This window comes from Aptenodytes patagonicus, chromosome 6, assembly GCF_965638725.1.
Source record: "Aptenodytes patagonicus chromosome 6, bAptPat1.pri.cur, whole genome shotgun sequence".
Taxonomy (NCBI): Eukaryota; Metazoa; Chordata; class Aves; order Sphenisciformes; family Spheniscidae; genus Aptenodytes; species Aptenodytes patagonicus.
In genome coordinates this window covers 47,741,199-47,768,928 of record NC_134954.1, presented here as the reverse complement: position 1 = coordinate 47,768,928, position 27,730 = coordinate 47,741,199, and the positions used below count along the sequence as shown (strand labels likewise).

General features: G+C 38.2%; 1 protein-coding gene across 6 annotated transcripts in view; it reads left to right on the top strand.

The window, feature by feature from the left end:
• NBEAL1 (neurobeachin like 1) overlaps window positions 1-27,730 on the top strand; it is a 93,426-nt gene that overhangs the window by 24,348 nt on the left and 41,348 nt on the right. For 4 of the 6 annotated variants that reach the window (XM_076342456.1, XM_076342454.1, XM_076342455.1 and 1 more), the window contains exons 4-19: window positions 1,206-1,367; window positions 2,725-2,806; window positions 2,998-3,125; window positions 5,159-5,241; window positions 7,556-7,641; window positions 9,232-9,538; window positions 10,490-10,596; window positions 14,024-14,110; window positions 15,557-15,640; window positions 17,821-17,919; window positions 18,024-18,604; window positions 21,573-21,705; window positions 22,315-22,434; window positions 24,107-24,410; window positions 25,359-25,444; window positions 25,876-25,965. In XM_076342456.1, the coding sequence (XP_076198571.1) occupies window positions 1,206-1,367; window positions 2,725-2,806; window positions 2,998-3,125; window positions 5,159-5,241; window positions 7,556-7,641; window positions 9,232-9,538; window positions 10,490-10,596; window positions 14,024-14,110; window positions 15,557-15,640; window positions 17,821-17,919; window positions 18,024-18,604; window positions 21,573-21,705; window positions 22,315-22,434; window positions 24,107-24,410; window positions 25,359-25,444; window positions 25,876-25,965 (2,539 nt within the window). The remainder of the gene's footprint in view (window positions 1-1,205; window positions 1,368-2,724; window positions 2,807-2,997; window positions 3,126-5,158; window positions 5,242-7,555; window positions 7,642-9,231; window positions 9,539-10,489; window positions 10,597-14,023; window positions 14,111-15,556; window positions 15,641-17,820; window positions 17,920-18,023; window positions 18,605-21,572; window positions 21,706-22,314; window positions 22,435-24,106; window positions 24,411-25,358; window positions 25,445-25,875; window positions 25,966-27,730) is intronic. The other 2 variants (XM_076342458.1, XM_076342457.1) reach the window with 1 other exon arrangement.

Genomic DNA, 27,730 nt, shown 5'->3' with positions numbered 1-27,730 from the left:
AATTTTCGCCCTGGCTTTGGCCATTGTGAAGGCTTTTGTAAGCTGTGAGGCTCTTGCTTGTGTCTTCCTTTTCCTGTGTAGAGTTCATAGAGAGTGTGTCAGGGTGAACAGCTGATGCCAAAGGCAAACTCTTTTTAGCATGTGCAACAGTGGATAAACAGTCTTTATCCCAGAGAATCTTCTAACACATCTATATTTCTATACTGTTGCTGAAATGGGTTTCTATATGGCTGTTCCTGGAGCATTGGTTTAGCTACTAGTTTTATTTGTGATAATTTTTTTAATTTTTTTCTTTTGGTTCTCACTGGTGTATTTCTAAAAACGTTTCAGTTTAGCAAAAACAATAGGCAAGAGTACCTAATGTTCTTCAGGGCCACGTTTGGCCTTGGTAGAGTTGTTGCCTTTAACACCAACACAAGTCTCTTTTTTTTTTTTTTTTTTTTTGGTCTCCTAAAAATAATTAGATAGCAGGAAAAAAACTATTTGCTGGGTTGATCATATCCAGAAACTGATAAGGATGGGTCAGTTTTTCATGCAAAATCAGTGTGCCAAGAGTCAGATGGATTTTTTGAGAGCTCCCTCTCCTGCACGTTCAGACCCTGATTTTCAAGTCTTCCTTTGTTTAATCTTATTGTGAACAGCTTTTTTTTTTGTATTTAATCTTATTTTGTATGGCTTTTTGTAATTCATGTAAGACAGACATGAGGTTCACTATGGATGAATACCAACTGGGTTTCAGTAACTATTTAATAATTGGCATCTCATTTATTTGGACACTCTTAATCTTTAGTAGAAAGTTGAAAGTGTTCACCTTGTGTTTAGTTTTCATGTTTCATTCCATAGTGGCCATCCCTTTCCTTATTTAGGGATTTCCCAGGCCACCCGTTTACCTGCTGAAGATCATGCAATTTCTCTGTGGCAATTAAGGCAGATCGTCGCATGGAGGAACATTTAGGAATCCACTTAATGAATTTTTAACACTTTTTTTCAGTGCAGTTCATTGCTGGGGAAAAGGAAGCTCAAGCTGGCATATTGTCACCAGACATTTCCTTGTGGTTTATTAGAAAATGTTTGTGAGCCATCTTTCTTCAGTTCAGTAATCTTTCTTATAGAGGTTTATTGGAACACTACATGATCACATTGAAATTGATTGGTAACGTGTCATTTGCACGATTAACAATTTTGTGGGTGGTTTTTCTCTTTAGGGTGGATGATGTTCCTCCAGGAATATCACTGCTTCCTGATAACATTCTTCAGGTCCTCAGGCTCCAGCTGCTACAGTGTGTCCAGAAAATGTCAGATGGACTAGAAGAGCAGCAGCAGGCTCTGTCACTTTTACTTGTGAAATTCTTTATCATCCTTTGCAGGTATTTGTTCTGATTGTTACCTCAGCAAGGCTATTGTTTTGTTTAAGAAATCTTGATGCAGCCTATAAATACAGATTCTAATGACACATACGACGTGATTTGACACTTTCCAGTAGAAACAGAGAAATGCCACTTTCACAATCTTCAAAATAAAGGAAGAGGGAATAAAAGAGAGAGAGGGGAGCAACGCAGTCATCTTAGCAATAGTGTTTGCCATGAGAAAAGGAATAGAAGGGGATTAAACACTAAATTCCTTGTAATTAAATAAGAGATATCTATGGGAATGCAAGATATGGTGTACCTGGTATAAGAAATACTTTTAAAAGAAAAGGCACACTCTAACAAGCGTTGGATATGAAATAACTTGAGGGAGAATTGTACAGGAAGAACTGTTTCACATTCTTAACATGCTTATAATTCCATAAACAGCTTAGGAAACTGACTTATTACACTATTAATGCAACTGGCTTCCTTCTGAAACTTACGCCTTATTTTGTAATTCTGTTGAAGCAGGCAAACAAACTGTTGTTAGGGATCTATTCCTCACTATTTCTTCAGTCTTCTATTGTAACCTGCATTAAGAGAGGAAGGGGATAAAATATAATAGGGAATCTCCTTTTCTGAGGAGTGTTTGAAGCAGCTTTTTTTGAGTCCTTTGGCTCTCCTTATCCCTGAAACAATACAAAGGGCTGTAGGGCAGTGTTTAAGTATCCTGGAATATTAAATATAAGCTGAGTAGATGGAGCTAATGTGTTTCTGAATTACAAACTGTTGTCAGTCTTACTTAATTGCTGAAAAGTTCTCCTTATGTCATCACTTCAGTATCTGATCTTTGTGACTTGTCCTCAAGACTGAGAAATAACATGTGTATGCTATTTCTTTGTTGCTGTTGATTTATTTATGTTCTAAAATAATTTTAGATGTTTGTTTTCCTTGGGAGAATTTAAAGTGAATAAATGCTTCTAGGTAATATGTTTGCTAAAGTTGTAGAAAGTGTATGTGCTAATAATGTGGGAGAAGTGGAAGTTACTGTCTTTGTTATCAGCTGCCATTTCTGAGCTTTCTATTTAGTGTCCTGGGAATCTGCTTAACCTCTGAAACCCCAAATTCCAGATAGAATTGGCCTACAGCAGAGTGACTCAGGCCTTTCTTTTCCCTCCTGTTAGAAGAAAACTTGTGAGCTCTGTTATTGGGACAGAAATAAACATTTGAGTACATGCAGTCTTTTGGAGAGTGTTTTTGAAATGCTGATATACTTTTGTGTGATTATAGACAGAATGCTAAAACAAACATTGTTTGAACTAGCCTCAAATGGTACACTGTGTACATTTCTTTGGTTTTTATGTTGTCTTCATAGAAATTTGGCTAATGTGGAGGAGATTGGGATGTGTTCATACATTAACCATGTTATCACCATGACTACGTTATACATTCAACAGGTATGTGGTTAACAATTCTCACTTGTTATTTTTGCCATCCGATACTTCCTGCTCCTGCTTATGTGATACGCTTTTTCAATAATAATGTTGTGTGGGGAACAATTTGTGGGCTCAGAACTGTTCTGGAGGAGATCAAGATTAATTTTCAGCTTCTAGAAATTATCTGACTACAGCTTTCTTTTTGTCCTCAGTTAAAAAGCAAAACAAAAGAAAAAGAAGTGGCAGATCAGACCCCCATAGAAGAATTTGTGAGGCATGCATTGGCTTTTTGTGAAAGTCTCTACGACCCATACCGAAACTGGAGGCACCGAATTGCGGGGTACGTGTGGACTAGGACAAGATTATAAATACTGTGGTTTATGATGTTTAGATAAACAATACATAAAGTTTCTGACAGAACTATTGCTGCCTGGTGTCAAACTGAAATAAAAAATAGTTATATGTATATTCTTCTGTTGTTGTATTTTACAACTGTGAGAATTGGTAGCTTTGAGCACTTGATACTGTGTTTTAGGTTTTTTTTTTCCCAAAGATACACTCTTTAGAATAGCATTAATGAAATAGCTTTTCTACCAAAATTAACATCATGAAGCAGTTGAAACTGAACTTCATTGCCACCAAAGTTGTCAGAGTACTAATATATCCTGTTCCATTTAGTGGAAAGCTGAGTTGTGAAGCTTTTTGAAAGGTGGGAAGTGTAGAGAGCCAGGAAATGGGCTTTCCAAGATGCTTAATTTCTGTCATTCTAGGCACAGGCCCTGTTCTTTGAAACTGCTAGTGATTCACTTTATCTGCTATAACTGGCTCTTCAGAGACCTCTTATAAATTTCTGTGAGATTTTTCATGTACAGTTCTCCCTATTAGCCCCAAATTAATTACAATAATGTTAAATGTACATAGTCTTGTATAGTTAATGTGTATACAAGGGCTGAAGTTGTTGTTTGCTCCTTGCTGCTATCATTCAGAGCTGCTTCTCCTTTAGGTCCTCAATTTTATTTCCGTCAGGAACATTTTGACATGCATCAAATGTTGGACCTATGCATACAAATATCTAAAGGCATAGAGAGATCGTATCTCATGTTACCTAGTCTTGTAAAACCTCAGGTCTATTCTCACAGCATACATTCTGTAGAGCTAGCACAGCACTTGTGCTAGCTCTGAGACTTGCATTTGTGCAGCAAGTCACTCGTCCGACTCTGTGCAAACAGAGTGGGGATCATGTGAGCTGTGTACCTTGGCTGCTGGGGTTTCTTTGTAGCTCGAAACCTGCAGTATGCCATAATACTGCATGGACTGCAGGTTTCATGAGGCTGTTATGGAAACAAAAGGTTGTATTCTCAATAACAGCTTGAATCATTGTGCAGAAAGTTTCAAGGAGCATGTAAGGATCACAACTTCCGGTATTTTTGTGCAACATGAGAATTCCCCTTTTCTAGGACAGAGCATGAATTGACACCAGTTCTTACATATGGCCTGCCAGTGTAGTGCTAAGCTGTTTTCAGATTTAGTGTGGGTAATGCCAGCACATCTCATGGTATCTTAGGTGGAGTATAAGTACTCAAAATCAGTGAATTTACAACCAATGAAGGTGCAGAATTTGGCAATGAATCAATATAATCACACCACAGTAGCATGTTATGCTTTCTGAAACTGAATATGATTTAAGTACCTTTCTAAAATTATAATATATTTACAGGCAGTCTAGAAGTTAAAACAGAATTAAATTTGAGGATATACTAAGAGGTGTTTGGTTGTAACTGACCAATGTGAAGGTCCTTCCATTGCTTTCTCCTTTCAAAAACTGGCCCATTTTTCTAAACTGGTGGAACAAGGAAGCCAAAAGGAATGGGGTAGGCAGACCTGGTTGAATTAGGGCAAAAGAAGTTATTGAAGATCACAGTACAGATATGTTGCATCTTTGAAAAGAAGTTTATAAGTGTATCAGTAAAATTATATCCCTTTAATTTGATGGTCATCCCCCCTAATGAACCCATAATAATGTTTTGTGCCCATTTTAAATTGCATGGTTAAGAAATTTGGCAGTCTAGCTGGTGGCTTAGTTATGATAAGCAAGGACTAAATAACAGATTGCTGGCTTTTTTTTTTTTTAACTAAACCATATTGTGAAAAGTTAAGGTATTTCTAGGAGCAGAACAGTAAATACGGGATTAGCTGTGATTAATTTTTTCAGGATGAAATATTACTTTACTTTTTTTTTTGATCCTGTAGGCAAAAGATAACTCCCAATTTTTGGCAGTGTTTTCTATTATGAAGTCATAAATTAATAAGTAAGTCATAAACAAAGGTATCGTATCTAATTTCTTTGGTGTATCTTTTTTAATGTAATTGCAGACGTTTCCTTAGTACAGTTGAAAAGAGCAGACAGAAGTATAAACCAGCCTCCCTCACTGTTGAGTTTGTCCCTTTCTTTTACCGTAAGTATTATCAACAGCATGTTTAAAAATAGTCATCTTTGGAGGAGTGAGCTTAGTGATTTCAAGTTCCTTTCCCCTAAGAATGCCTGATAAATGTAAAAGCCCCTTACTTGCTTTCTGAGGCTGAATGAAGTGGGTTGCTTTGTTTGCTTGTTTTTTGCTCTGAGCATCACAATCTTGCCATTCTTACTCATCTTTGAAAGCCTGGGTTTTCTCAGACTTTCTTTCAGTGCCTAACGTGGTTTAATAGGGTTGCTTCTGTGAATTGCCAACTTTCCCATTTATTAGGGTACATATAGTGATTGCACGTAAGGTCCCTGTGGCAACTGTAATGATAACTCGCATGGAAAAATAATCTTAGGAAAGTGTTCATGCATTTTTGTATCTTAATATGATTCAACATCTAGAAAGAAGGAAACTGTGCCATCCAACTAGCAAATGCTCCTTGGACTGCAGTTTGGGAAACTGCTCTGTTTTGTCTCTGGTTAAGTCATTAAATATCATGACGGCTAGTTTGGAATTCATGTGTTACCATTACAGATTGGCTGTGTGGAAAAGGAGGACTTATGTGGCCATGTTCTGCACTTAAATCTTGGGAAGGTGGGATGCCCAGCTAGTTTGCCAGTTTAGTGCACCAAAGCGCTAGTGCCAACAGAATTGAAGCAGCAGGAACATGCTGGAGGGGTGGGGGTATGAGTGGAATCAGCCCTTTTTGCAGCTATCTGTTAACTCAGCTGTAATTGGCAATAAAAAAGGAAGGTTCTATTCCTAGAGTGGTAGCATTTATGAGTTTTTGGTTTCTCTAGATTTGAGTCACATGCTCCTCCTGTTCCTTGAGATTCCCTCTCCTCTCTGTGTACATAAAATAGGCTAGTTGCCAAAAGGACCAAAGAGCTGATGCCAGTAAAATGCCATTATCTTTGTGCCAGAGCACTGGAAACCCACTCTAAAGGCTGCTACTGAGGAATGTCATCTGCAGGTTCTCTCCTCCCCATTCAGTGCATTGCACTCTGGTTCCTCCTAAATCCCTTAAATATTATATACTGTGACTGAGCTACAAGTGTACTAATTAGCTGGCAGATACTCATCTGCTGGTTGGCCAAGTGGCAGGAAAGACAGAACAAGAAATTGCTGAGCGTGTGCTTTAGACATTCTGCCATGGCAGCACTAATTTCAGGCTTTTTTGGTCTACCCAGCCTAATGATTTATTCTCAATCTGCTAGGTACTGCTCTTTTGAATTTTTCTGAGGTTCCCCAAAAGATTCAGAGGCTATAAGTCAAGGGAGTAGTGGGACTAGCAGACTAACAGTGTGATCATCTAAGTCTTTGTTTCCTTTGAAGACTAGATTTAAAAAATAGCTGTGCAATTTTCTTCTAAAACAGGCTTATACATTCAGTATGTAGTCAGAAATCTTACATGCCAATAATTGGTAATGGTCTTAAAGGTTATTATTTTAATGAATATAAAATTCTTGCATTTTATATAACAACAGTTTCTGTTGTTTGTTTAAAAATCTCAGTTTTTACAAACTCAAGTGATTGTCAGTTCTATCTCAAAGTTATTGGAAGTCTTACGATTGTTAATTCCAAATAAAATAATTCTTTGCTGTTTGTTGCAGCTACTTCGAGTCTAGTGTTATTGCTATAGCAACAAAATCCAGGTTATTTCTATTGCTAAGAAGAGTTCCTGAGGCTGTTTATGATTAATTTACATCAGATATGGCATGAGAAGAGATGCAGGATAATTGTCTTTAAAGAGACTACTGCTAGAAAGGTTACAGACCTGCACAGGCTTCCCTGGGAAGTTTGGCTTAAAGGGAGCAAGCTCAGGGACTGTTTTTCTGAGCTACCTGCACTGCATACGGCATTAGACTTTCCGTGCCAAAATTGCTCTAACCTTTGTCATGCTTGCTAACTGCTTGCATGTTAGCATGTCCTTCTGTTTCTCATTAATATGGACAAAATGGGCTCATTTTACATTATGGATCAGATCAACAGTTGTTGTATGTCTATAGTTTTGTCCGCCTGCATGAAAAGTTTTATGCAAGCTGAAGGTCTGGCCCTGTAAATTCCTGATAAATGTGGTCTTGTTGTGCTACTTTGATAATGTTGGAATTGATGTGTTTGTGTCTGATTTATGTAAAAGAAAGTGGAGATTAGAGTTGAAAATCTTTTTAAATTTGCGTGATGACAGGGAGTAGAGGAGCTTTTTTTATTATTTCATTTGTTGGTGGGTTTTTTTGAGAGGAAAAACTTTGTATAATTTATATGGCCAAAGTAAGGAATCCTTCTCCTTTTTATTTACTCCAATCAGAATGCTTTCAAGAAAGTGAACATCTCAAGGAAAGCCTAAAATGTTGCCTGCTACATCTCTTTGGAGCTATTGTGGCTGGTGGTCAGGTAAGGATGTTCTCAACTCTTTTCAGCTGCTGAAGCCTCCAAATGCCTATTCATTGTTTAAGTCTTATAAATACCCCATAACCCATAATGAGAAGAATTTGTTACTGACTGTGAATTGTTTGTTTGTCTTATAAAGTTTGGGGTCGTTCTGTGCAATAGTATCTAAATGCTAAAAGCTAGGTCCTGCTTTCAAATAACAGTAGAAATTTGCTGTCTACAATAACTGCACTTTCATATGAACTTGCTGTAATATTTTCATATCATAAAGAAAAAATGTGGGTAACTACATTAGGAGTTTCCACCTGCAAAGATGTAAGGTTTGTATCAACACATGAAATTAATCTAGCTTACTTCCCAATGTTGGAAGTAAGCTGTTTCAGTAAGAGGCACAGGGCCTTTATAGCTTGGAAGCTGTTTAAAATCTTCGAAAGAATGTGAAGAAAAGAGGATGTTCATCATCAGCAAAGCCAACATCCACTCTCTTAGCTGACTTCTGTAATGTGCTACTTAGTCTGGTCGCAAGCAAATATTACTTCTGATGATCCAGAAGAGAGAGCATTTTTAAATGTCGTCAGGGAGCAGCAAAGCCAGGCACTGCTCCACCAGGGAAGGCAAGCTGAGACTGAGCATGATGACCAGGCAGGCAGAGGCAGCTGACCTCGCTGGCAAAAGGTGCAGTCTCACTATACCTGAACAAGGTGAACAGAGCAGGTCTGGTGGTAGTAACCAGGATCAACCAGCTCAGATCACTAGACAAGTCTGTAGTGATGAAGCCTGAGATCAAGCCAGGAAGTCTGGTCAGCACATCAGGGTGGGGATTTGGTCTAGTGATGGTAACTGGGGTCAGTCAAGAGTCCAGTGGTTGCCAGGCCCATCCATAGTGATGAGGCAGGTCTAAGGTCAAGCCAGTCAGTCAAGTCTGTGGGGTCAGGTTCAAGACAGTACATGGCCAGGCATGAGCATGGCTGCAGTGTAGCTCAGGCAGGTAAAAGGTTGAGAGCCGCAGCTTGAATGCAGCTCCCTAGAGAAGGCAGGGAGTCCCTGACAAGGCTTCTCAAAGCTCTCTACAAGGCTGGGCTCCTGCCCCAGATTTAAGGTGGCCCTGAGCCTATGCAGTCAGACCCCCAGGAAGAGAGGTGAGGGAAATGCGCTCAGGGCCCAGACAAACGTTTGCTATTTATTATGTTCTTTTCAAAAACTTGAAGTATCATGAATCTCATGATCTAAAATGAAACTTCAAGTGAAGATTTACCTAGAATTAGCAGTTTATCAAGGCTATCTTATAAGAATTTTATAACATGCATTTAAATTATATTTCCTTTTCCCTATAAGCATTCTCTTTGAAAAAGAAAGCCTAGTTAAGTGAACGAGATGGGATGCATTTCATCTGTAGCCATCAATATAATCCAAGTAGAATGTTTCATATTTATTTAACAATTACAGGGCATTAACAGACATAATGCATGCTGCATGATTCAGATAACTCAGATAGAAACTGCTGGTTTGAAGCGGTTTGATTTATTTATTTATTTATTTATTTATTTATTACTGTTTTTTTCCTTAATCACTTTTTTCCCCCGTGTGTTCCAGAGGAATGCTCTTCAAGCAGTATCTCCTGCCACCATGGAAGTCTTGATGCGTGTTTTAGCAGACTGTGACAACTGGGATGACAGGAACCCTGAGGAAGTGAGCAGGAAGGCAGAGCTGACTCTGAAGTGCCTGACAGAAGTTGTCCATATCCTTCTAACCAGCAGTTCTGACCAGCGGCAGGTGGAGACAAGTACAATATTGGAGAACTATTTCAAGTTGCTTAATTCGGACCATTCAGCTTTACCTAATCCAAGGCGATGCAGGCAGTGGGAGAGCAGGTTCATAGCACTACAGATCCAAATGCTGAGTGAGTACCCAATTGTGCAGTTCCTTTAAGTATCTCTTGATAATAACTCCGAAGCAAGTAATGATTGAACCATGATAGTAATATAACTGAATGTTCTACCAAAAAATGTTCACTTGGCTAAGCAATTGAAAAATTTGAAACAATTCTTCATTGACATTACTTTAGATGTATTCTTGTTTAATCATTCACTAGAAAAAACCCAGAAGAAACCATATTGGATTGCTACCGTTTAACCAGGGAGTCAAGGTTCACAGACTGCCAGTCTCCATTAAAAAAAAAAAAATTTTTGCTAGGCAACAGCTGACACTCATCAGCACCTTAATAATTGCAGAATTAAATACCTGTGTGGTGGCTGTTTTGTGATAGTTTGCTTTTCATATGGCATTATTGAAAACATTGGCCAAAGGTGATGGTCTGAAACAGTTGCATTTAGGTTGTTGGTTAAGAATTCAGGATCTGGAGTTTTTTCCACTCTGATGTTCAGAATGGGAAATAAAAATAAAGGTATTTCTTTTCCCAAGTTTCAGAGAAAACTGAGGAATAGTACTGAGGCAATGAAGAATGCTTACAGTATAAGGCTGCTGTAGAATGCAGAGTAATTGCTTGATGAGGAAGCAAGTGTTTGCGTGCTTTAAGTAAAAGGCATGCTGCTTATGTACTCACAAATGGCAATGGCTTTAACAGAGCCCCAGAGCAATCAAAGATATTCGGTAGCTGAATTTTTCTCCAGATATAGTAGGTTACGTGATAATTTTTACAGTATCAAAATGTTTAGCTTTAGGCCTAGTGCTCTGTGCTTAAAATGCACATCATTCTTGATCAAAGAATTCACAGCATATAGTTTGTTGTGTATTTTTTTTCCCCATGTTTATTATGTAATGTGCAGAAAAAATGCTTGACGGATTTGAGAAGTGTTTTGTCTTTGATGCCAGTTCTGTTTTAATTTTATAGATACCATCACAGCCATGTTAGACTGCACAGATAGGCCTGTTCTGCAGGCAATTTTCCTTAACAGTAACTGCTTTGAGCATCTCATTCGACTGTTGCAGAACTGCAAGGTAAATTTTCCCTTATCAGCATATTTTTAACAAAACCTGTCTTGTAATATTGCAGGTATACTAATTACCTTTATATCTTCCATCTGAATTAGATGCAATTTTATAGTGTCTACATACTGGAAGTAAAACTTTGGATTGGTTAGAGCCACTAAGGCTAATAATGAAAGATCTGAGTTGCTCTAAAATCTTTTTTTATTCCTAATGAAGTAGAGGTGTTTCTTGTCTGTCTTGTGGTTAAAGCAATGAATGCTTATTTTGAGTTGTGAGCAAAATACCTTTACAGACCTCACTCAGTCTCTAAAATCTGTTAAGGTTGTTACTGGAATCAATTGCGCCCCCCTCCCCCTTTTTTTTTTTTTTATATTCTGTCACTGGATTGCTTGGAGGTCTCTTACATCTGCTGCCAGATGGAGGTCTGAATTCTAATTTCAGGGGCATATTTTTGCATTTAAAAAAAACTTGCTGGTGTGCCTTTGTAAGTGTTTCAAAATATTTGAGTCTTGTGTAGCTGACATAAAACATGAGCTCAAGCTGTTACAAATCTTCAATTGTTCTCCTTCTACATAGGATTTAGTGTTTACATAGATGTTGTTTTAATCTTAATCCCATATGGTCATAATTTGCAAGCTAGTGTCTTCCACTGATTTCTTTGTAGATTTCATTTTTCCCTGTGCAAAAGAACATAGATATGATGTAACTCTGGAATATTTTATTTCTCTTTTTGTGATATGTTGGTGGCATAGCTATTTTGAGCACTTCTAAGGCTAGATAATTTAATGCTAGCTACAGTATGCAATTTGATTCAAATCCATTTAGATTTTGGATTAGAACATATTTTAGTGTAGTGATATATTAAAAATAAATGTGGATTGTGTCTTAACTGTAGTTATAGTCAGTGGCAGAATGCCAACTGACTTGAAGTGTTTTGAATAGCGTTTGTAGTTTATCTCCTGAAAATACATTGCTTGACCTTTCCATCCTCCTCCTCTGTTTAGGAATCTGTACCTATTTTTGTACTGACCTTGTACTCTATATAAATTTCTTTTTTAGTTTCTTCTTAAATCATCAAGCAGTGTGATGTTACCTGTTCATGGAGACTCTAGCTATGTTCCTGCTCTCATAGAAACAAGTTGTGGAATTTAAGAAAGCAGGAACAGCTACTCTTTTTGCAGCTTGCTCCTTTTATTTTTATTCTGCCTGAATGTATGTCATAAGATACGCTCTTTTGAGGGTTTTTTCCTGTGATAGTCTCACATATTACTGTGATTGATTGGATATCAATGCTGCCAGTTTGCTACTTAGTGGGTTTTTTTTAACCTTTCACAGTCAAAATACCCCCAAGGATGAAAAGTGGGGAGAGGGTGGAGGCTGGGAAGGTGGTGTATATTTGTATTTTCCAATATACTGTATCTCTGTTCTTTTTGAAAGCCAAATAGCAAAGATGAATTTAGCTGTGGAATTAGGATTTCTCCTTATTAGCTGGGGGTGGATACCCTATTTCTAGGTCTTTTTTCTTTACCTATGAAAATCTTGCTACTGGATTCACCAGCAAGCTGTGTAAAGCACAGTTCTGCAGCTCTGCAGATTGTGGGAGAGTCCATACACATATCTGAAACTCAGGAAGCTATTAGATCTTCAGCAAATTTGAAGTGCAAGAAATTTCCATGGAAAGGAGGGGTAAAGAAAATCCATACCACTATTTCTGCTATAGATATCCCAAAGAACTTGGGGTATTCAAGGCTGTACTTCTAGTCATACTTCCTAGTCATTTGCAGTTCAACAATCTTCTAAAATTTAAATCTTTTTTCATATTTGCTGGTTTTAAGGCTTATGGGCAAACTGTCTTCCCTTAACTATGCTCTAGGGTTAGAGATCTGCACAAAAGCTTTTCCAAACTGCTCGGTTAAGTTTTGATGATCTGAATGTTGCTTTTTGCCTGTGACATCCGAAAAGAGGGACTTTAGAGATATCAGGAGGTGCTTATCCTATACTGAGAGTCGTTTAACAGCTGCTTTGTTGGTCCTGAATCTTTTCTCATCTATTAAACTCTCTTAGAGGTCAGACTTCGAGCAAAGCACAATGACCTCTAGCAGTACGCCTGGTTAAAAAAAAATATTGTTTTCTGAACAGCTTTTAAATAGAAGAATTAAAACCATATGGACATTGTAATAAAAATCTATTTTTCCATTTTACATGTATTATCAGAATTGAAGTAACTCATATGAAAACCCTTTTTTTTTTTTGCATGTCTGCATTTGCTTCTGTTCAATGTTCTTATTTCCACCTGTTAATGTTATAACCCTCTGAGGCATATTAGTTATTCTGCAGTGTTAAGTGCTCTTGACCGTGATGTACCTTTCAAAATGACTTGTGTTTCTAACTGTGTGCTTTCAGACCTATGTAAGTCAAAGTAATATCTTGACAGTTGTCCTTCTGTTTGCCCTAATTTATGGAATTTGATTTCTCAGGCTGTTCCTCTTCAGAGAGACTACCTAGCAGATAATGGAACAAAATGTATGAGGAAAAAAAACCCACAAATGCTTAGTTTTTATCCACTAACGGAAAGTGTTGTTCCTTCTTTTTTTTTTTTTTTGAAGCGATTTTTAAAACATTTTGATGAGGGATTTTTTTAACACCTCAATAGAGTCTGAAAACAGAAGATAAATTTTAGTCCTGATTAGGTTACAGCTAAACTTGGCACACAAAGTGACTGCAATCGATTACGAAGATACTTGGGTGAGCTTTAAACTTGCAAATTCAGGAACTGACTAGGAATCTAGCTACTATACACAGAGCAGTTTCTTAGCTGAAGATGTAGTATAGGTGTATGTTTGATTTAAAGCTATTTACAATCTGTCTGATTCTTAGGATGATGGCAGACATATTTTACGCTTCTTCGTGTCTTAAAGACTATGTGCCCCAGAAATTCTGCTGCTGTTGCTGTTTGAAGATTAAAATATTCTGTCTAGGTATATTCAGCCTTCACTTAGGATGAAACATAAGTGGAAAATAGTGAAACATCTGTATCCATTTCTTTGCTAATGCCCCACCATTGTCTTTATTTCTTGCAAGTAAATTTTTGAGAACCTCCTGTCATGTTGCATATTGTAAATGAAATCAGAGTTGCTAAGCCAGTGACCAGTATAAATTCCAGATAGATCTGTTTCCTTGTCTCAGCGATTACATATTTTCATTTAACTGGGGAGGGAACGATTACTATTTAGCAAAAATACAATGTAATCTTCAGTAGTGTAAGAAATAACAGAAGACTAATGTTAAGGGAGGATTGTGTCTCACCGATATGAGAACTTTTTTTTTGTTGTTTTTTTGTATGTGAAATACAAATCCAAGGCAGCCTCCACAGGTTTGGCTGCAGGTAACTGTTTAATGCAATTATTTCCATTATTCTTGTCTCTGTTTCTAACAGCTGTTTTTAAATGCTAACAATAAAGTGGCAGACAAGAGTGAGAAAGACCTTGCCAACAAATTACTGACAGAAATGAATGAGGACCAGGTACCTACCTAACCTGTATTTTGCTTCAGTTGAAGTCAAGACACAATCACAGGAAAATTGATTCCTGTGCTTCACCTTAACCATCCTCTTTAAGCCTTCTGCAGCAAGATGAACTTGTGTTGCTGCACACGTCAGTATTTCCTGTCTCTGGAAAATAATTTTTCTGAATAGATTGAATTCAACCTCCGTTTTATTCATCTGCTTCAAATTGCAGATATTTGCTATAGATTGAGCCTCAGTTATGCTTCTTTTAAGGAAAAGGTGAAGTACATGAATGGAATCCAAATAAATTCTATCAACCTGGTGGTGATTTTTTTTTCCCCTCCCTTTCCTCTTTTTGGCTTCTTTGTCTCAGCACTGTGGTGTTTTGGATTCTGGGGCCTTGTTTGTGAATCTCAATGGTTGTATTTGATGTCCTGATTCTTTGCTTGTCATCAAGAACAGATGTTCACAAAACAATGGACAGGCTGAATCAGGGAGGTAGGAATAGACTGTTGCTTTAATTTTCCCAAAATATTGTGGAAAGTTTCAAATGCAAATTGTTGTTGTATTAATTTTATAGTAGAATGATTTGTTCTGATTAAAAATGTGAAGAAATGCTAAATACAAGGTATGGTAATCTACAAATTGTGATTCTAACTAATAGCTTTGGCTTCTTTAGAAACTCAGTGCAACACTAACCGCATATAAATGTTTCTTCACATCTAACACCGTCTTCTGATTCTTGACATTTCATTTTCAAAATATGCCTGATATGCATATAATATTTCAGAGATGATGAAACAGTATATTTGTTTGCACAGTTTTGCTAATTAGGTTTACTGATGGATGCGAAATAGTGCTCCAATGTTTTTGTCCTTAAAACCACTATAGAAATATCAATATAAACAAGAATTATAGAAAAAAACCCTCAAAACATGACTTAAATTGGAAAAAGATATGTTGATCAATGTGACGAGGCTATGGGTGAGGCAGCCATTTTACTGTGCTGGTGTGACTTATCTCTTATTATTTGTGTGTGTGTGTGTGTTGCATTGGCGTGTAGGGACTTGGATGGAAAAGAAAACACTTTGTATGAACTGCAGGCGCCTGATTGTCCAGCAGCGCACACACACATACTGCAAGAGGTTTCCTAATTTGTTTTCCTCCCTCCCTCTTGAGGTTGTCCATTAGCCGCATGAGGAAAACCTGTTTGCCCATCAAAATATTTGAAGTGCAGTGTGTGTGGTGAATGCTTCTCTCCTCTTGAAGTATGTGGCTAGTTGTCTACTGTTATGTAATTCCTTGTAGGCCGTGGGGTTATGAAATCTTGACTGGTGGGGAGATGATTTTTGAAGCATGTTAGCAAACTCTTGGTTTCCCTCCTGGCAGGAGGGCACAGTATGGATTCTGGAGCTGAACTGTTTTTGTGCATTTGTATATAACTTCTGTACCTGCTACTTTCAGGTGTTTCAGGGACACCTAGACTGCTTGGCAGTATCAACCATTCAAGCCCTCACAGCAGTAATGCACAAGTCTCCAGCTGCCAAGGTAACAGTATATATGCAGAGGTCTGTTTGCAGTAGGCTTCTTAATTTTGTTTCCAGTTAGTGTTTTTATCACAGTATCTTGACGAATCTTGCTAATGAAGATGAGCAAATTGTGGTCATGCATTCCTGCCAGATAGGAATAGCTGATTAGCATCCCATATCCCTTTATATGTGTCTAATGGCTGGACACTGAGCCATCTTTCTATCAAAACTGGAAGATCAGAGTGTTAATGGCAGTTGGAACCTTTGTAAAGGAAGTACATCGTTACTTGTCCCGTGAATATGTGGGGTAGAATTAATGGGTATTTGCAGGAATTTTCAGGCAGGAGTTTGTGTTGTAGTTTTATCATGGCTTTAAACTAATCCAGGACAGTATTGCTGTTCAAATGGTGGTCTTGCCATTCCTCTGCCCTTCCTTTGTAGTTATTCTTGTGGTTTGATAAATGGATAGGTTGCGGTTAGTTTGTGAATCTGACTGGAAGCTAAGCCCACAGAAAAATAGTGTATTTATTCTTAGGTTGCCGAGTTCAACCCTGTGGTTGAATGATTCCCTAGTCTTGGCACAAGGAAAGGGATGTGGCTGCACAGTGGAGGCTAAAGGAAGAGTGGGAGTTGGTTGCTACTTGCAGTCTGAGTGAGAAACGACAGGGTCAGTTATGCTCCTCCAGAGCATTACTCAGAGTGCTTATTTCTCCACTGACTCTGGAAAGCCTGGGAAGAGTTGTATGTTAAGAGTTGGGGACTGGCTATGATTCACAAAGGGTTAGTAAAATTTTCAATTATACTTTCACTGCAACATATGTATTTTTTTTTTCCGTATTTACTTAAGCAGTCATCTCAGTTTTGCTGACAGATTCATCCTTAAAAAAAAAAAAGTCTTAATTTCAGTGCAGAATACAACTGGGAGAAGAGTATCCATTCTGTATGATGTTGTGCTGGTTTTGGCTGGGACAGAGTTAATTTTATTCATAGTAGCTGGCATGGGGCTGTGTTTTGGATTTGTGCTGAAAACAGTGTTGATAATATAGGGATGTTTTCGTTACTGCTGAGCAGTGCTTACAGAGTCAAGGCCTTTTCTGCTTCTCACCCCACCCCACCAGCGAGTAGGCTGGGGGTGCACAAGAAGCTGGGGGGAGATGCCAAGTCGGTAGAGCATGAGACTCTTAATCTCAGGGTCATGGGTTCGAGCCCCATGTTGGGCGCCAAAAAGGACTGTTGTGGTTTAACCCCAGCTGGCAACTAAGCACCACACAGCTGCTTGCTCACTGCCCCTCGGTGGGATGGGGGAGAGAATTGGAAGAGTAAAAATGAGAAAAGCCATGGGTTGAGATAAAGACAGTTTAAGTAAAGCAGAAGCCGCGCACGCAAGCAAAGCAAAACAAGGAATTCATTTACTACTTCCCCTCAGCAGGCAGGTGTTCAGCCATCTCCAGGAAAGCAGGGCTCCATCATGCGTAATGGTTACTTGGGAAGACAAACGCCATCACTCCGAATGTCCCCCCCTCCCTTCTTCCTCCAGTTTTATATGCTGAGCATGATGTCATATGGTATGGAATATCCCTTTGGTCAGCACAAATCCAAAACTAGCCCTATACTAGCACAGATGTGTTGACTGTTTAATAACTATACCATAAATGGATGCTACAGTCTGGATTTTGCTGCTTGATTATTTTTTTTTTCTTCATGTAAAATCAATTAGTTTTCAGAAAAACTTCCTTGGAACACTTTTCTAATTTTTGAAGTGTTTAGGATGGGTGGTTTTTAATCAAGCTGGTCTAGGAAAATCTTTCACTCAAAAATTAATATCTGAATACTTCTAATTCTCGATGTAGTAACTTCATTTCATGCTATAGTTTGCATTAAAAAATGAAGCTATTAGTATTTTGTGATAGAATTAACATTTTGATTATACCAAAGCAATTGTATTCTTGTATAGGTAATTACTAAAATTAACTTTGATCTTTTATTTGTTTATCTGCATGCTGCAATGAGATCCTTCTTATCTGCAGCATGCTAGAGATAGCACAATGGACATATCAAAAAGAGATTTTTAGCCTGTAAAACATTATTCTTGCATTCTAATTATTTTGTCTAATACTGTGTTAAATTAGAACCTACTGCAGTAGACGGGCAATTTTTGTCCATTGTATTTGTTAGTGAGACTGGGATTTTTATCCTCAGGAGGTCTTCAAGGAGAGGATTGGTTATGCACACATATATGAGGTACTAAAATCACTGGGTCAACCTTCACGGGAATTGCTGGAAGAACTCATGAATATGGTGAGATGTGCTTGGTTTGAATGCTAAAATGCTTACATCTTTTCAACAGTACTTCTAGCCCTATTTTATTGTATTTCACATCTGAGTTCTCTGCTGTTTTTCAGGCTGTTGAAGGTGACCACATGGCTGTTGGGATACTAGGCATTAGTAATGTCCAGCCCTTATTGCTGCTTATCCAGTGGCTTCCAGAACTAGAATCACATGACCTGCAGATTTTCATCTCAAATTGGTTGAGGCGAATCTGCTGTATTAACAGACAGAGTCGTGCCACGTGTGTCAATGCCAACATGGTCATCCGTATCATTGAGACACTAAATTCCCACTCCGCGCTCCATTGTGCTTGTGCAGAGAACCTGATTGCCCTTCTGGGCTCTTTGGGGAGCCAGTCAATGGGCTCAGAAGAACTGCTTCAACTAATACGGCTCCTGAGGACTGAGGAACCAAAACGAGCTCACCCTTATGTTGTTCCAGTGATGCGAGCCATTCTAGCAATGGCCCGGAAGCAGGGCATGGCTAGTGCCTTGCAGTATTTCAACTTGTACCACAGCATGGCCGGAATTGCTGTTCCATCAATTCATAAGTGGCCAGGCTCTGCGTTTTCTTTCAACGCTTGGCTCTGCCTTGACCAGGACCAGGTGGACCCTAGCATGACTACCAAAAGTGGCAAGAGGAAGCAACTCTATAGGTATAGTTACTATAACTACTTCAACAGCACAAATCTAGGTCATCTGTTCCCTGCGGCATATGGTACCCTATGACATGTGGTACTTCTGCTTATCTTCATAGAATGCAATATATAGTGCTTAGTTTGTGAAAGGGAGCAGTTTCATCTGTCACCAGAGCCAGGCTGTGTTACAGAAATAAGCATGTAGTTTCTCAGTTATAATGCTTTCTTGTCTACAGTTTCAATATCCATAACTCCAAATTCTGTTACGGTTCATAGCTTACACAAACAAACAAAACAACACCAAAAAAAAACCCAACCCCAAAACAGAACAGCCTTCCCACTGTTTCCTGTAAAGGTAATGAAATCTGTTTTTTATAGGAGAGCATAAAGAAAAGGACACCTTTATTTCCTTAAATAGTAGACATTGACATGGATGGTTCTTGGTATAATTTAACTTTCTGGGTACTAACATTCAGCAGCAAACAAAATGCAGAATGGGGGAATACTAGCTGAAGAATCTCTCGCTCCCTTCAGTCCATTTTACTGCACTGCAGTTTTGGGGAAAATGTTGAAGAATGCAATTCTAGTTGTAACAGAATTAGTATTTTCCAAACCCCTGTGTCTCAGAGTGTTACTTCTGTTATTAATAACCATAGTGGCAGGTGGAGACCCCTTGGATTTCTGTGGCTGCCCTGTGTATAGCACAGCCCTGATTAAGGGTGCCACCTGATGAACTGCCACAACACTATTACTAGCGTTTGTTAGTGTGTCCCACTAAAGATCTTAAGTATACTGTAGTTCTAGAAAACTGGGGTGGAATTGCACTACAAAGTGAAAAAGCTGCAACTGGATTTCAATGTGATGCTATTTTACCAATAACTGACTGGTTTGCTATCATTTTACGTACAATTTTGAAGACATTATTCTAGTTTTGGGAAGCTAAAACAGTAGTTTATTGAAATCAATACAAAAAAGAGGAAATGTTTAAAATTCCAGTTTCAGCTTGAAATGTTAAGCACACAACTGAATTAAAATCATTAAAAATTGATCTAGTGGCTATGTTACAGTGTTTAATTGTAAGACAGCTTACATCTATTGAGATTGTCTATAATATTCATGCTTTCTGTGTGTGTATTTGTTTCTATATTGATAGATGCAGATATTTGATAGTATAGTAGTTAATGCATCCACTTGGAATAATGGTGCCTAAGGGTGCGTAGCAGGTTTTGATAGCAGTTCACAATTTATATATAATTTTTTGTATTCAAGTGCTTAAAAAATGAAAGGTTTCTCAAGGCAAACCTGAGCTTGCAGGGCTTATTTATAGATAGCTGCTTACAGCTGATTTTCTTCATTACATGAGTGAAATAAGATATGTAACAATGACTACATTTACATTTTGCACTAAGATAAAGTTCTTGCTGATAGATAATCACGGATAAAAAAAAATCATGGATGACACTTATTGTCTCATCAAACAGTTTTAATGCAGATTTGTCTATAAAATTAAAGATTGAACTTTCTGCATTTTCTAGAAGAGTTATTCCATGTGCTGTTTTGGTCTTTAAAATAAATAAAATCTCTGTATACAACGCTATGGTGTGAAATAAGGGAAATGGAGAAAACATATCTACTAACTGTAACGGTAATGTCACAAATCTGCATGCAATATTGGCAGCTCTACCAGGGGCTGATGGACACAATTTAATTGATAGAAAACAACACAAGTTGTGGGCCAGTCTTTTCTTTATTACAATATTGTAGCTTCCAGAGACTACAGTGAGCAGGACTTTGTAACAGAACCAGTTTAAGCTGTGTGGGTCAAACTGAAGCATTAGTTGTTGGGACCGAGGTTATGTTTTCATGTAAAAGATGGATGGCTACAACCTGCTTTGAGAGCTTGGGTAGGAAGGCTCGACAGAGGGATCTGGACAGGCTGGATCAATGGGCTGAGGCCAACTGTATGAGATTCAACAAGGCCAAGTGCCGGGTCCTGCACTTGGGTCACAACAACCCCATGCAGCGCTACAGGCTTGGGGAAGAGTGGCTGGAAAGCTGCCCGGCGGAAAAGGACCTGGGGGTGCTGGTCGACAGCCGGCTGAACATGAGCCGGCAGTGTGCCCAGGCGGCCAAGAAGGCCAATGGCATCCTGGCCTGTATCAGAAATAGTGTGGCCGGCAGGAGCAGGGAAGTGATCGTGCCCCTGTACTCGGCACTGGTGAGGCCGCACCTCAAATACTGTGTTCAGTTTTGCTCCCCCCCCCCCCCCCCCCCCCCCGCCGAAAGACATCGAGGTGCTGGAGCGTGTCCAGAGAAGGGCAACGAGGCTGGTGAGGGGTCTGGAGAACAAGTCTTATGAGGAGCGGCTGAGGGAACTGGGGTTGTTTAGCCTGGAGAAAAGGAGGCTGAGGGGAGACCTCATCGCTCTCTACAACTACCTGAAGGGAGGTTGTAGCGAGGTGGGTGTTGGTCTCTTCTCCCAAGTAACAAGCGATAGGATGAGAGGAAATGGCCTCAAGTTGCGCCAGGGGAGGTTTAGATTGGATATTAGGAGAAATTTCTTCACCGAAAGGCTTGTCAAGTATTGGACCAGGCTGCCCAGGGAAGTGGTTGAGTCACCATCCCTGGAAGTATTTAAAAGACGTGTAGATGTGGTGCTTAGGGACATGGGTTAGTGGTAGACTTGGCAGTGCTAGGTTAATGGTTGGACTCGATCTTAAAGGTCCTTTCCAACCTAAATGATTCTATGATTCTTTCTGGATCACCTTTTGGCCTGTGTGTCCTGTGCCTTGGGGTCCCTTCCTTGAGGCAGTTCTTTGTCTTGGTTTTTGTGGAACAAGAGTAATAGCTAGTCAAATAGTAAATATTGGACCAGCGACAAACGGCTTAAGTTGGTTCTCTCCTTAATGAATGTACTGTTAAGTGATTTCCAATAGTTTTGATGAAGTAAGTCCTTGATTGTGTGTTCTGTTGTCTTTTTCTGTAGCTTTTTTACAGGAAGTGGTATGGGTTTTGAAGCATTTATTACATACTCTGGGGCATTGGTGGTTGCTGTTTGCACGAAGAGGGAATATGCCACAGTGATGCTGCCTGACCATTGTTTTTTTGACTCTCTCTGGGTAAGATTTGATACTGAAAACCACTTTGTTTAGGATGGTACTGTTAGCTCAGAGCCAAAGTTCTTTTTTTTTGTTGTTGTTTTACAAATGGTCTATTTTATCATATTTAAATAACTCATTGCATAAGAACAGATCTAATCTCAAATAGTGCAAGCAGTTTCCGTGTAGATTAGTGGTTGACTGAGCTAAATTATGCCTATGTTATTAGTCATTTGTTACTGATAAGCTGGTTACAGTTTTGTGCTTAGATTTTTTTAACATGCAGATTTTTTTATATTAAATTATAACAAGCATAGGTGGCTGTAGTACTATGTGAATGAATAAAATGTGCTACTGTGTTTCTACCTTGCCCTTTTCTATTCCCATACTTAAGGACTGATGTGCATTATCATGAAAGAACTGTATCTCTTTCCCTTCAAAAACCTGTTTACATGCAAACTACTTAAAATGGAAGCAGCTGATAGGTGGTCTTACCTTCTTGTTGATGCTTTGGGTTTATTTTCTTAAGTGGTTTTCTCACCAGATTAGTAGAGATGAAGTTAAATACTTCTGTACAGTTATTTCACTGCTTTTTAATAATGACTTAATTATTTTATATTGCTTAACCAGCACAACATAACTATTGTTCACATGCCTGGAAAGAGGCCCTTTGGTCAGAGTCTTGTGTACATCTACGTCAATGGACAGCAGAAGGTCTCTGCCCCACTTCGATTCCCTGCCATGAATGAAGTAAGTTAACCTTCTGAGTCATACCCCTGTCCTGATGAGCTCTCATAGAACAATGAGAACATGGTTGGCTTTTTTGATTTGGAAATTATGTAAGAGTTTAAGATAGCTTAGCCTATTGCTAATAAGCTTCTGTTCAACTTTGGACAGTGTCCAGAGTGTCAATTTGGAGTATAACTAACAATTAATTAGTGCTTGTTTAGCCATCTCAGTTTAAAAACAAAACAAAAAACAGATTACCTTGATTAGATTGTGGGGTTTTCCCCAACATAATTACTTGAACATACTGACATAATTTATGATGAGTAAATCAATAAATCACACCCCTGCTAGTAGAATTGGTGTGACAGTACTCAATGAGGAATATTCCCTGTATCAGAGCGTGTCCAGAGAAGGGCAACGAGGCTGGTGAAGAACAAGTCTTATGAGGAGCGGCTGAGGGAACTGGGGTTGTTTAGCCTGGAGAAAAGGAGGCTCAGAGGAGACCTCATTGCTCTCTACATCTACCTGAAAGGAGGTTGTAGCGAGGTGGGTGTCGGTCTCTTCTCCCAAGTAACTAGTGATAGGACGAGAGGAAATGGCCTCAAGTTGCGCCAGGGGAGGTTTAGATTGGATATTAGGAGAAATGTCTTTACTGAAAGAGTGGTTAAACATTGGAACAGGCTGCCCAGGGAAGTGGTTGAGTCACCATCCCTGGAAGTATTTAAAAGACATGTAGATGAAGCGCTTAGGGACATGGTTTAGTGGACATGGTGGAGTTGTGTTGATGGTTGGACTCGATGATCTTAGAGGTCTTTTCCAACCTTAATGATTCTATGAATATTCAGCAGTAACTTTTTTTACTTGTATTTTCTGTATGTTCCCTTAATATGCTGATCTTATACCTACTTTGTTAGCTGGATAAGCAGTTTATGTGCATTTATTCTAACCATTTTGAATGTGTGCACATTTAGCCTGAAAAAACACACTAGCCATCAAAATGAGTATATATTATAGTTTTCTTTGTAAGCATTGTCCATTCTTTTTATGGAACAAATCCAATTTAAACTGGGCTACAACACTGAACATTCTTCCCTCTTTTGTAAGTCCTAATTTGATATTTGTTAAATATGTTGAGCAAACACTTAAATTGGACATAGTCACAGTAAAATCAATATAACACTTAAAAAATAAGAGTAAATGTAATTTCCATTGTGAGATAAAACTGAATAAGCACTATAAGCATCAAGGTAGCTAAAAGTAGGGCAGGTAAGCTTCCCATGAGAGCATCTATTTGAATGGAATAGCTGATATGAGAAGTGTACAGTAGCAGATATGCTGGGCTAGTATTTTGGAATACAATCCAGAAGAGGAACGTTTACCAGGGTATCTGGAGCACCGTCCTTCCTGGCTTTGCTCCTGCCAGAGGTCACGCAACAGTTGAGGTGACCAAATTGCTCTTAATTGGAGAAGGGGCACTCTCTGCTGTTGTGGAAAGTATATGCTCTTTTTTTTGGCCTACTGTTCTGGATTGCTTCTTTTCCAGGGCACGCCAGAACCTTCTGCTCTTGGTTTAATTTATTTAGTTCAGGTTTGCCAGAGATAGTGTTCAGATTTACTTTGTAAACTGTGAAAAAAAGGAGGCTAGATTTACAGTATGTGTTTTGTTTTCTTCCTTCCATGCGTGACTCTCCAGTCTTTTACTTCTTGCTGCATTGGTTCAGCTGGTCAAAGAACAACAACTCCTCCTCCATCTCAGATACCAGATCCGCCTTTTTCCTCCCCTATTATGCCCCATCGGACATCACTTGGGGGCATTCTCTCTACAGGAAGTTGGGGTGGAATGCTTGGAAAACCAGAGCTCATCACCAAGATGATCTCAGCAGGGACTCAGGACAGTGAATGGGGATGTCCAACATCTTTGGAGGGCCAACTTGGATCAGTTATCATCTTTCATGAAGCACTGCAACCTCCTCAGGTGAAAGCATTATATTTAGCAGGTAAGTGGTGATTGTACTAATTTTAGTGGAATAAAAGGGATGAGTTATGGACAAGACTCCACTGAGCTTTGCTCTATGCAGACACATAATGAAGAAGTTACAATCCAGAAGAGTTGCAGAGCTGACCTAAGTGAGAGGGCCTTATAACAAATAAGGTTAAAATGGAATGATAAGTATTTTGTGAAGTTTTATTTAAAATGTTATGTTTGCATAAGATCATCTACTCATCATATGTACAGACCTGTCAAAATCAAAATGTTAGATAGTATTTTCACTTGTAAGCTCTTAAATTTTTGCTACTGTTTGCCTACATATGAGTTTACAGTTGAGACTCTTTAAAGTATTGCATTTGTTTTGGTAGGCCACTTAAAGGTGATTTATGCTTGAGGATTTTTCTACAAGAATCAATTAATAATTAAGGGGTCATTTAAAAAAAAATACTCCGATAAGCTATGTCTTACAGTTCAAGGTGTTAAGGTATTAAGTTCCATAATGACTTGAGGTTGTTAGAGATTAGCATAAAAACACTTCCATCATTTAAAGGAAATATTTTGTATTACTAAACAAAACTATCTTGAAGGTAACTCATTTTCTGGACGTTTGAGCTTGATGACGGGAAGATTGGTGACAAATATGAGATAGGTATTTGTAAAGACAGAAACATTAGAGCTGCTTGAATGTATAAAAAACCCCTTCTTTGTATAGTTTAGCTTTTTATCAAGAAGTATTTCTTTTTAAGCAGACCCTATGGAATGAATGATTTGAGTCATAGAGATTACTTCAAAGCATGTCTCAAATAGGTATGGTTCAGAGTGTCCTATTTGTTGTTGCAACAAAGTATAGTAGTATAAAATCTGTGAAGGTCAACATTAATATTCAGTGGACTCTTAAATATATATGTTATAAATATATAATTTTATATATTTTATATATATGTATTTTTAATAGGTCCAAACTGTTTAACTCCATGGAAGTCTCAAGATGCTGAAGTAGCAGATCTCCCCAGTAAGGTGCTGCTTCATTATACACCAAAGGTATGAAACAATACATAATTTCTCTTTGATTACACAGTATGCAGTAATTTCAGAATATGTTTTAGATGGTCTTTTTTTTTTGCTTTGCTATTGCTGTTTCATAGAACAGGTGAGCATGCTATCTTTACACTGTGGTTATTATGGGAAGATAAGGAGCAGTGAGAGCTTTCTTAAACTGTAGTCTTGTGCAGAGATAATAGGTTTTGTTCTTGTTTGGCAAAAGGGCAGAATTATCTTGTACAGTTGTGAATGTTAAATCTAAGATAACATATATGATGTTCCAGGGGTTCCAAATTGTTTAAATACTTCAGTATCAACACAACGGCACTAACTTTCTGAAACATATTGTGCATCATTCAGAAATCTTACGTGTTCAAGGATCTGTAACTTGTTTCCTAAATGATATTGTAGCCTCTTCATTTGTTTAACAGGCCTGCAGAAACCCAATTTGTCTTGACCTGTCTACAAATCTTTTACATGGAAGACTAACTGGAAACAAAGTAGTGAACTGGGACATCAAGGTAAATGCATGCTGAAGAAGCAGAACCTGATGTAAATATGACAGTGGTTGTATACGTTCACCTAACTTTTGGAATGCCGGTAGTGTTATCATAATGCAAATGACATTTAGCAGGTACAGCATGTTTTTGTAATGACAATTAATGGGTTAATGCTGTAGCTGGAGTAGTATTACATTACATTTATTGAGAACTTACAAGGGCTACTGGTCTTAATGTCATAGATAATGCATTAAGATACTTTGTGGTAGCTGACTACTCTTCATAACCTGTTCAGTGCATGTTGTGTATTGAAAGCATTTTATCATCTCTAGGAGGTTCTGTCATGGTTTTCTTGCAGTCTTAAACTCTGAATTAGATTAAGATTAGTAGGGTTAAGATAACACTTGTGACTTTTGCTGTGTTAGTCATATAAAAAAAAATTGAGTTGCAGACTAACTTCAGAAGAAAACAAGGTGTGGAGTTAAAATATTACAAGAATCTAGCATTTTTTTTAAGAGAGAATCTAGTTATCTTACTTACTTTTGGTTTGGGGTTGGCAGGACTAGATGATCTCACAGTGCAAAAGCCTCACTTCAGAGAAAACACTAAATATTCACTAAAGTGTTATACCTTATTCTGTCTCTGCTATACACTAATTGTCCAATATTTTTTCCTTATTGTTGGATACACTGGGATATCTGATTCTTATAGGCTATGCAAATCATCTTTGTTTAACTCTTCGCTAGCAGTTGTAATCACAGCACTACTGCTATATTAGTATTGGAGCTTAAAATTTAACATTTTCTGGCTAAACCTGCTTCTAGTTTCCTGCTCAAACATTCTATTATAGCAAAACTGTCCTATATTTTGGTTTTTGTTTTTTGTTTTGTTTTCTTAACTAACACATAGGGTCCTTATGTCCTTCTGGTTAATCAGTTAATTTCTTAGTCTCATGCCACTGACAGTTCAGATCTGACTTTATACCGTAGAATTAAAACTCACAATTTCGTCAACTCAACACCGCCAACAAGATTTAGTATTAGTGGTTTAGACTTCCTTGGTGCTCCACAAACAGAATACCATTTAGGCAAGTTACATGTCCATTAGATGTCTTCCGTGTAAAATAGCAAATGGTTTTCTACTTGCTAGTTTATGGAGAGGAGGAGGAAACCATGAAATGCACACCAGCTTAATAAATACCTTTGTGTACCTGTTTGCTTATTTGTTCCCTGATCACTAACACATATTAATATCAGAAACCAAAGTCAGGCTTAACTCTGTGCGTGAGGAAATCAAGTTATTTGCAGCGTCAGAGTTTGATCCAGAAACAGTGATATAAATAAGGATTTATTTCTTTTAAATTTAGATAGAATACATCCAAATCAGTTTTATAGGTAGAATCTTTGATTAAGGGCTCTTAGCTTTGAGGAAAAAATAAAATCCAAAGTCTGAGTGTAGAAAACTTGTCAGTAGAATACCAAATCTTTTTTTGTCCTGAGGAAAAATGTACGAACAAATAAATATGAGCTGCTTTTTTTTTTTTAAAGAACAATGAACAATCAACTGTAGTAGCAAACTAATTAATAAGGAAATATTGTTGGAGCTACACTGTGCATATGCTGACTTGTGGAGATTAACGTTAAGAATACGCAGACACTTCCTAGTTAATTTTGCTATGATATGAATAGTTTGAAAATACTGCAATTTGTTCTCTTCACCCAGTGGCGGGAAGAGGGGTGGGTGAGGTGTTTATATTTCTAGCTTTATGGGAAAGCATATTGTGAGT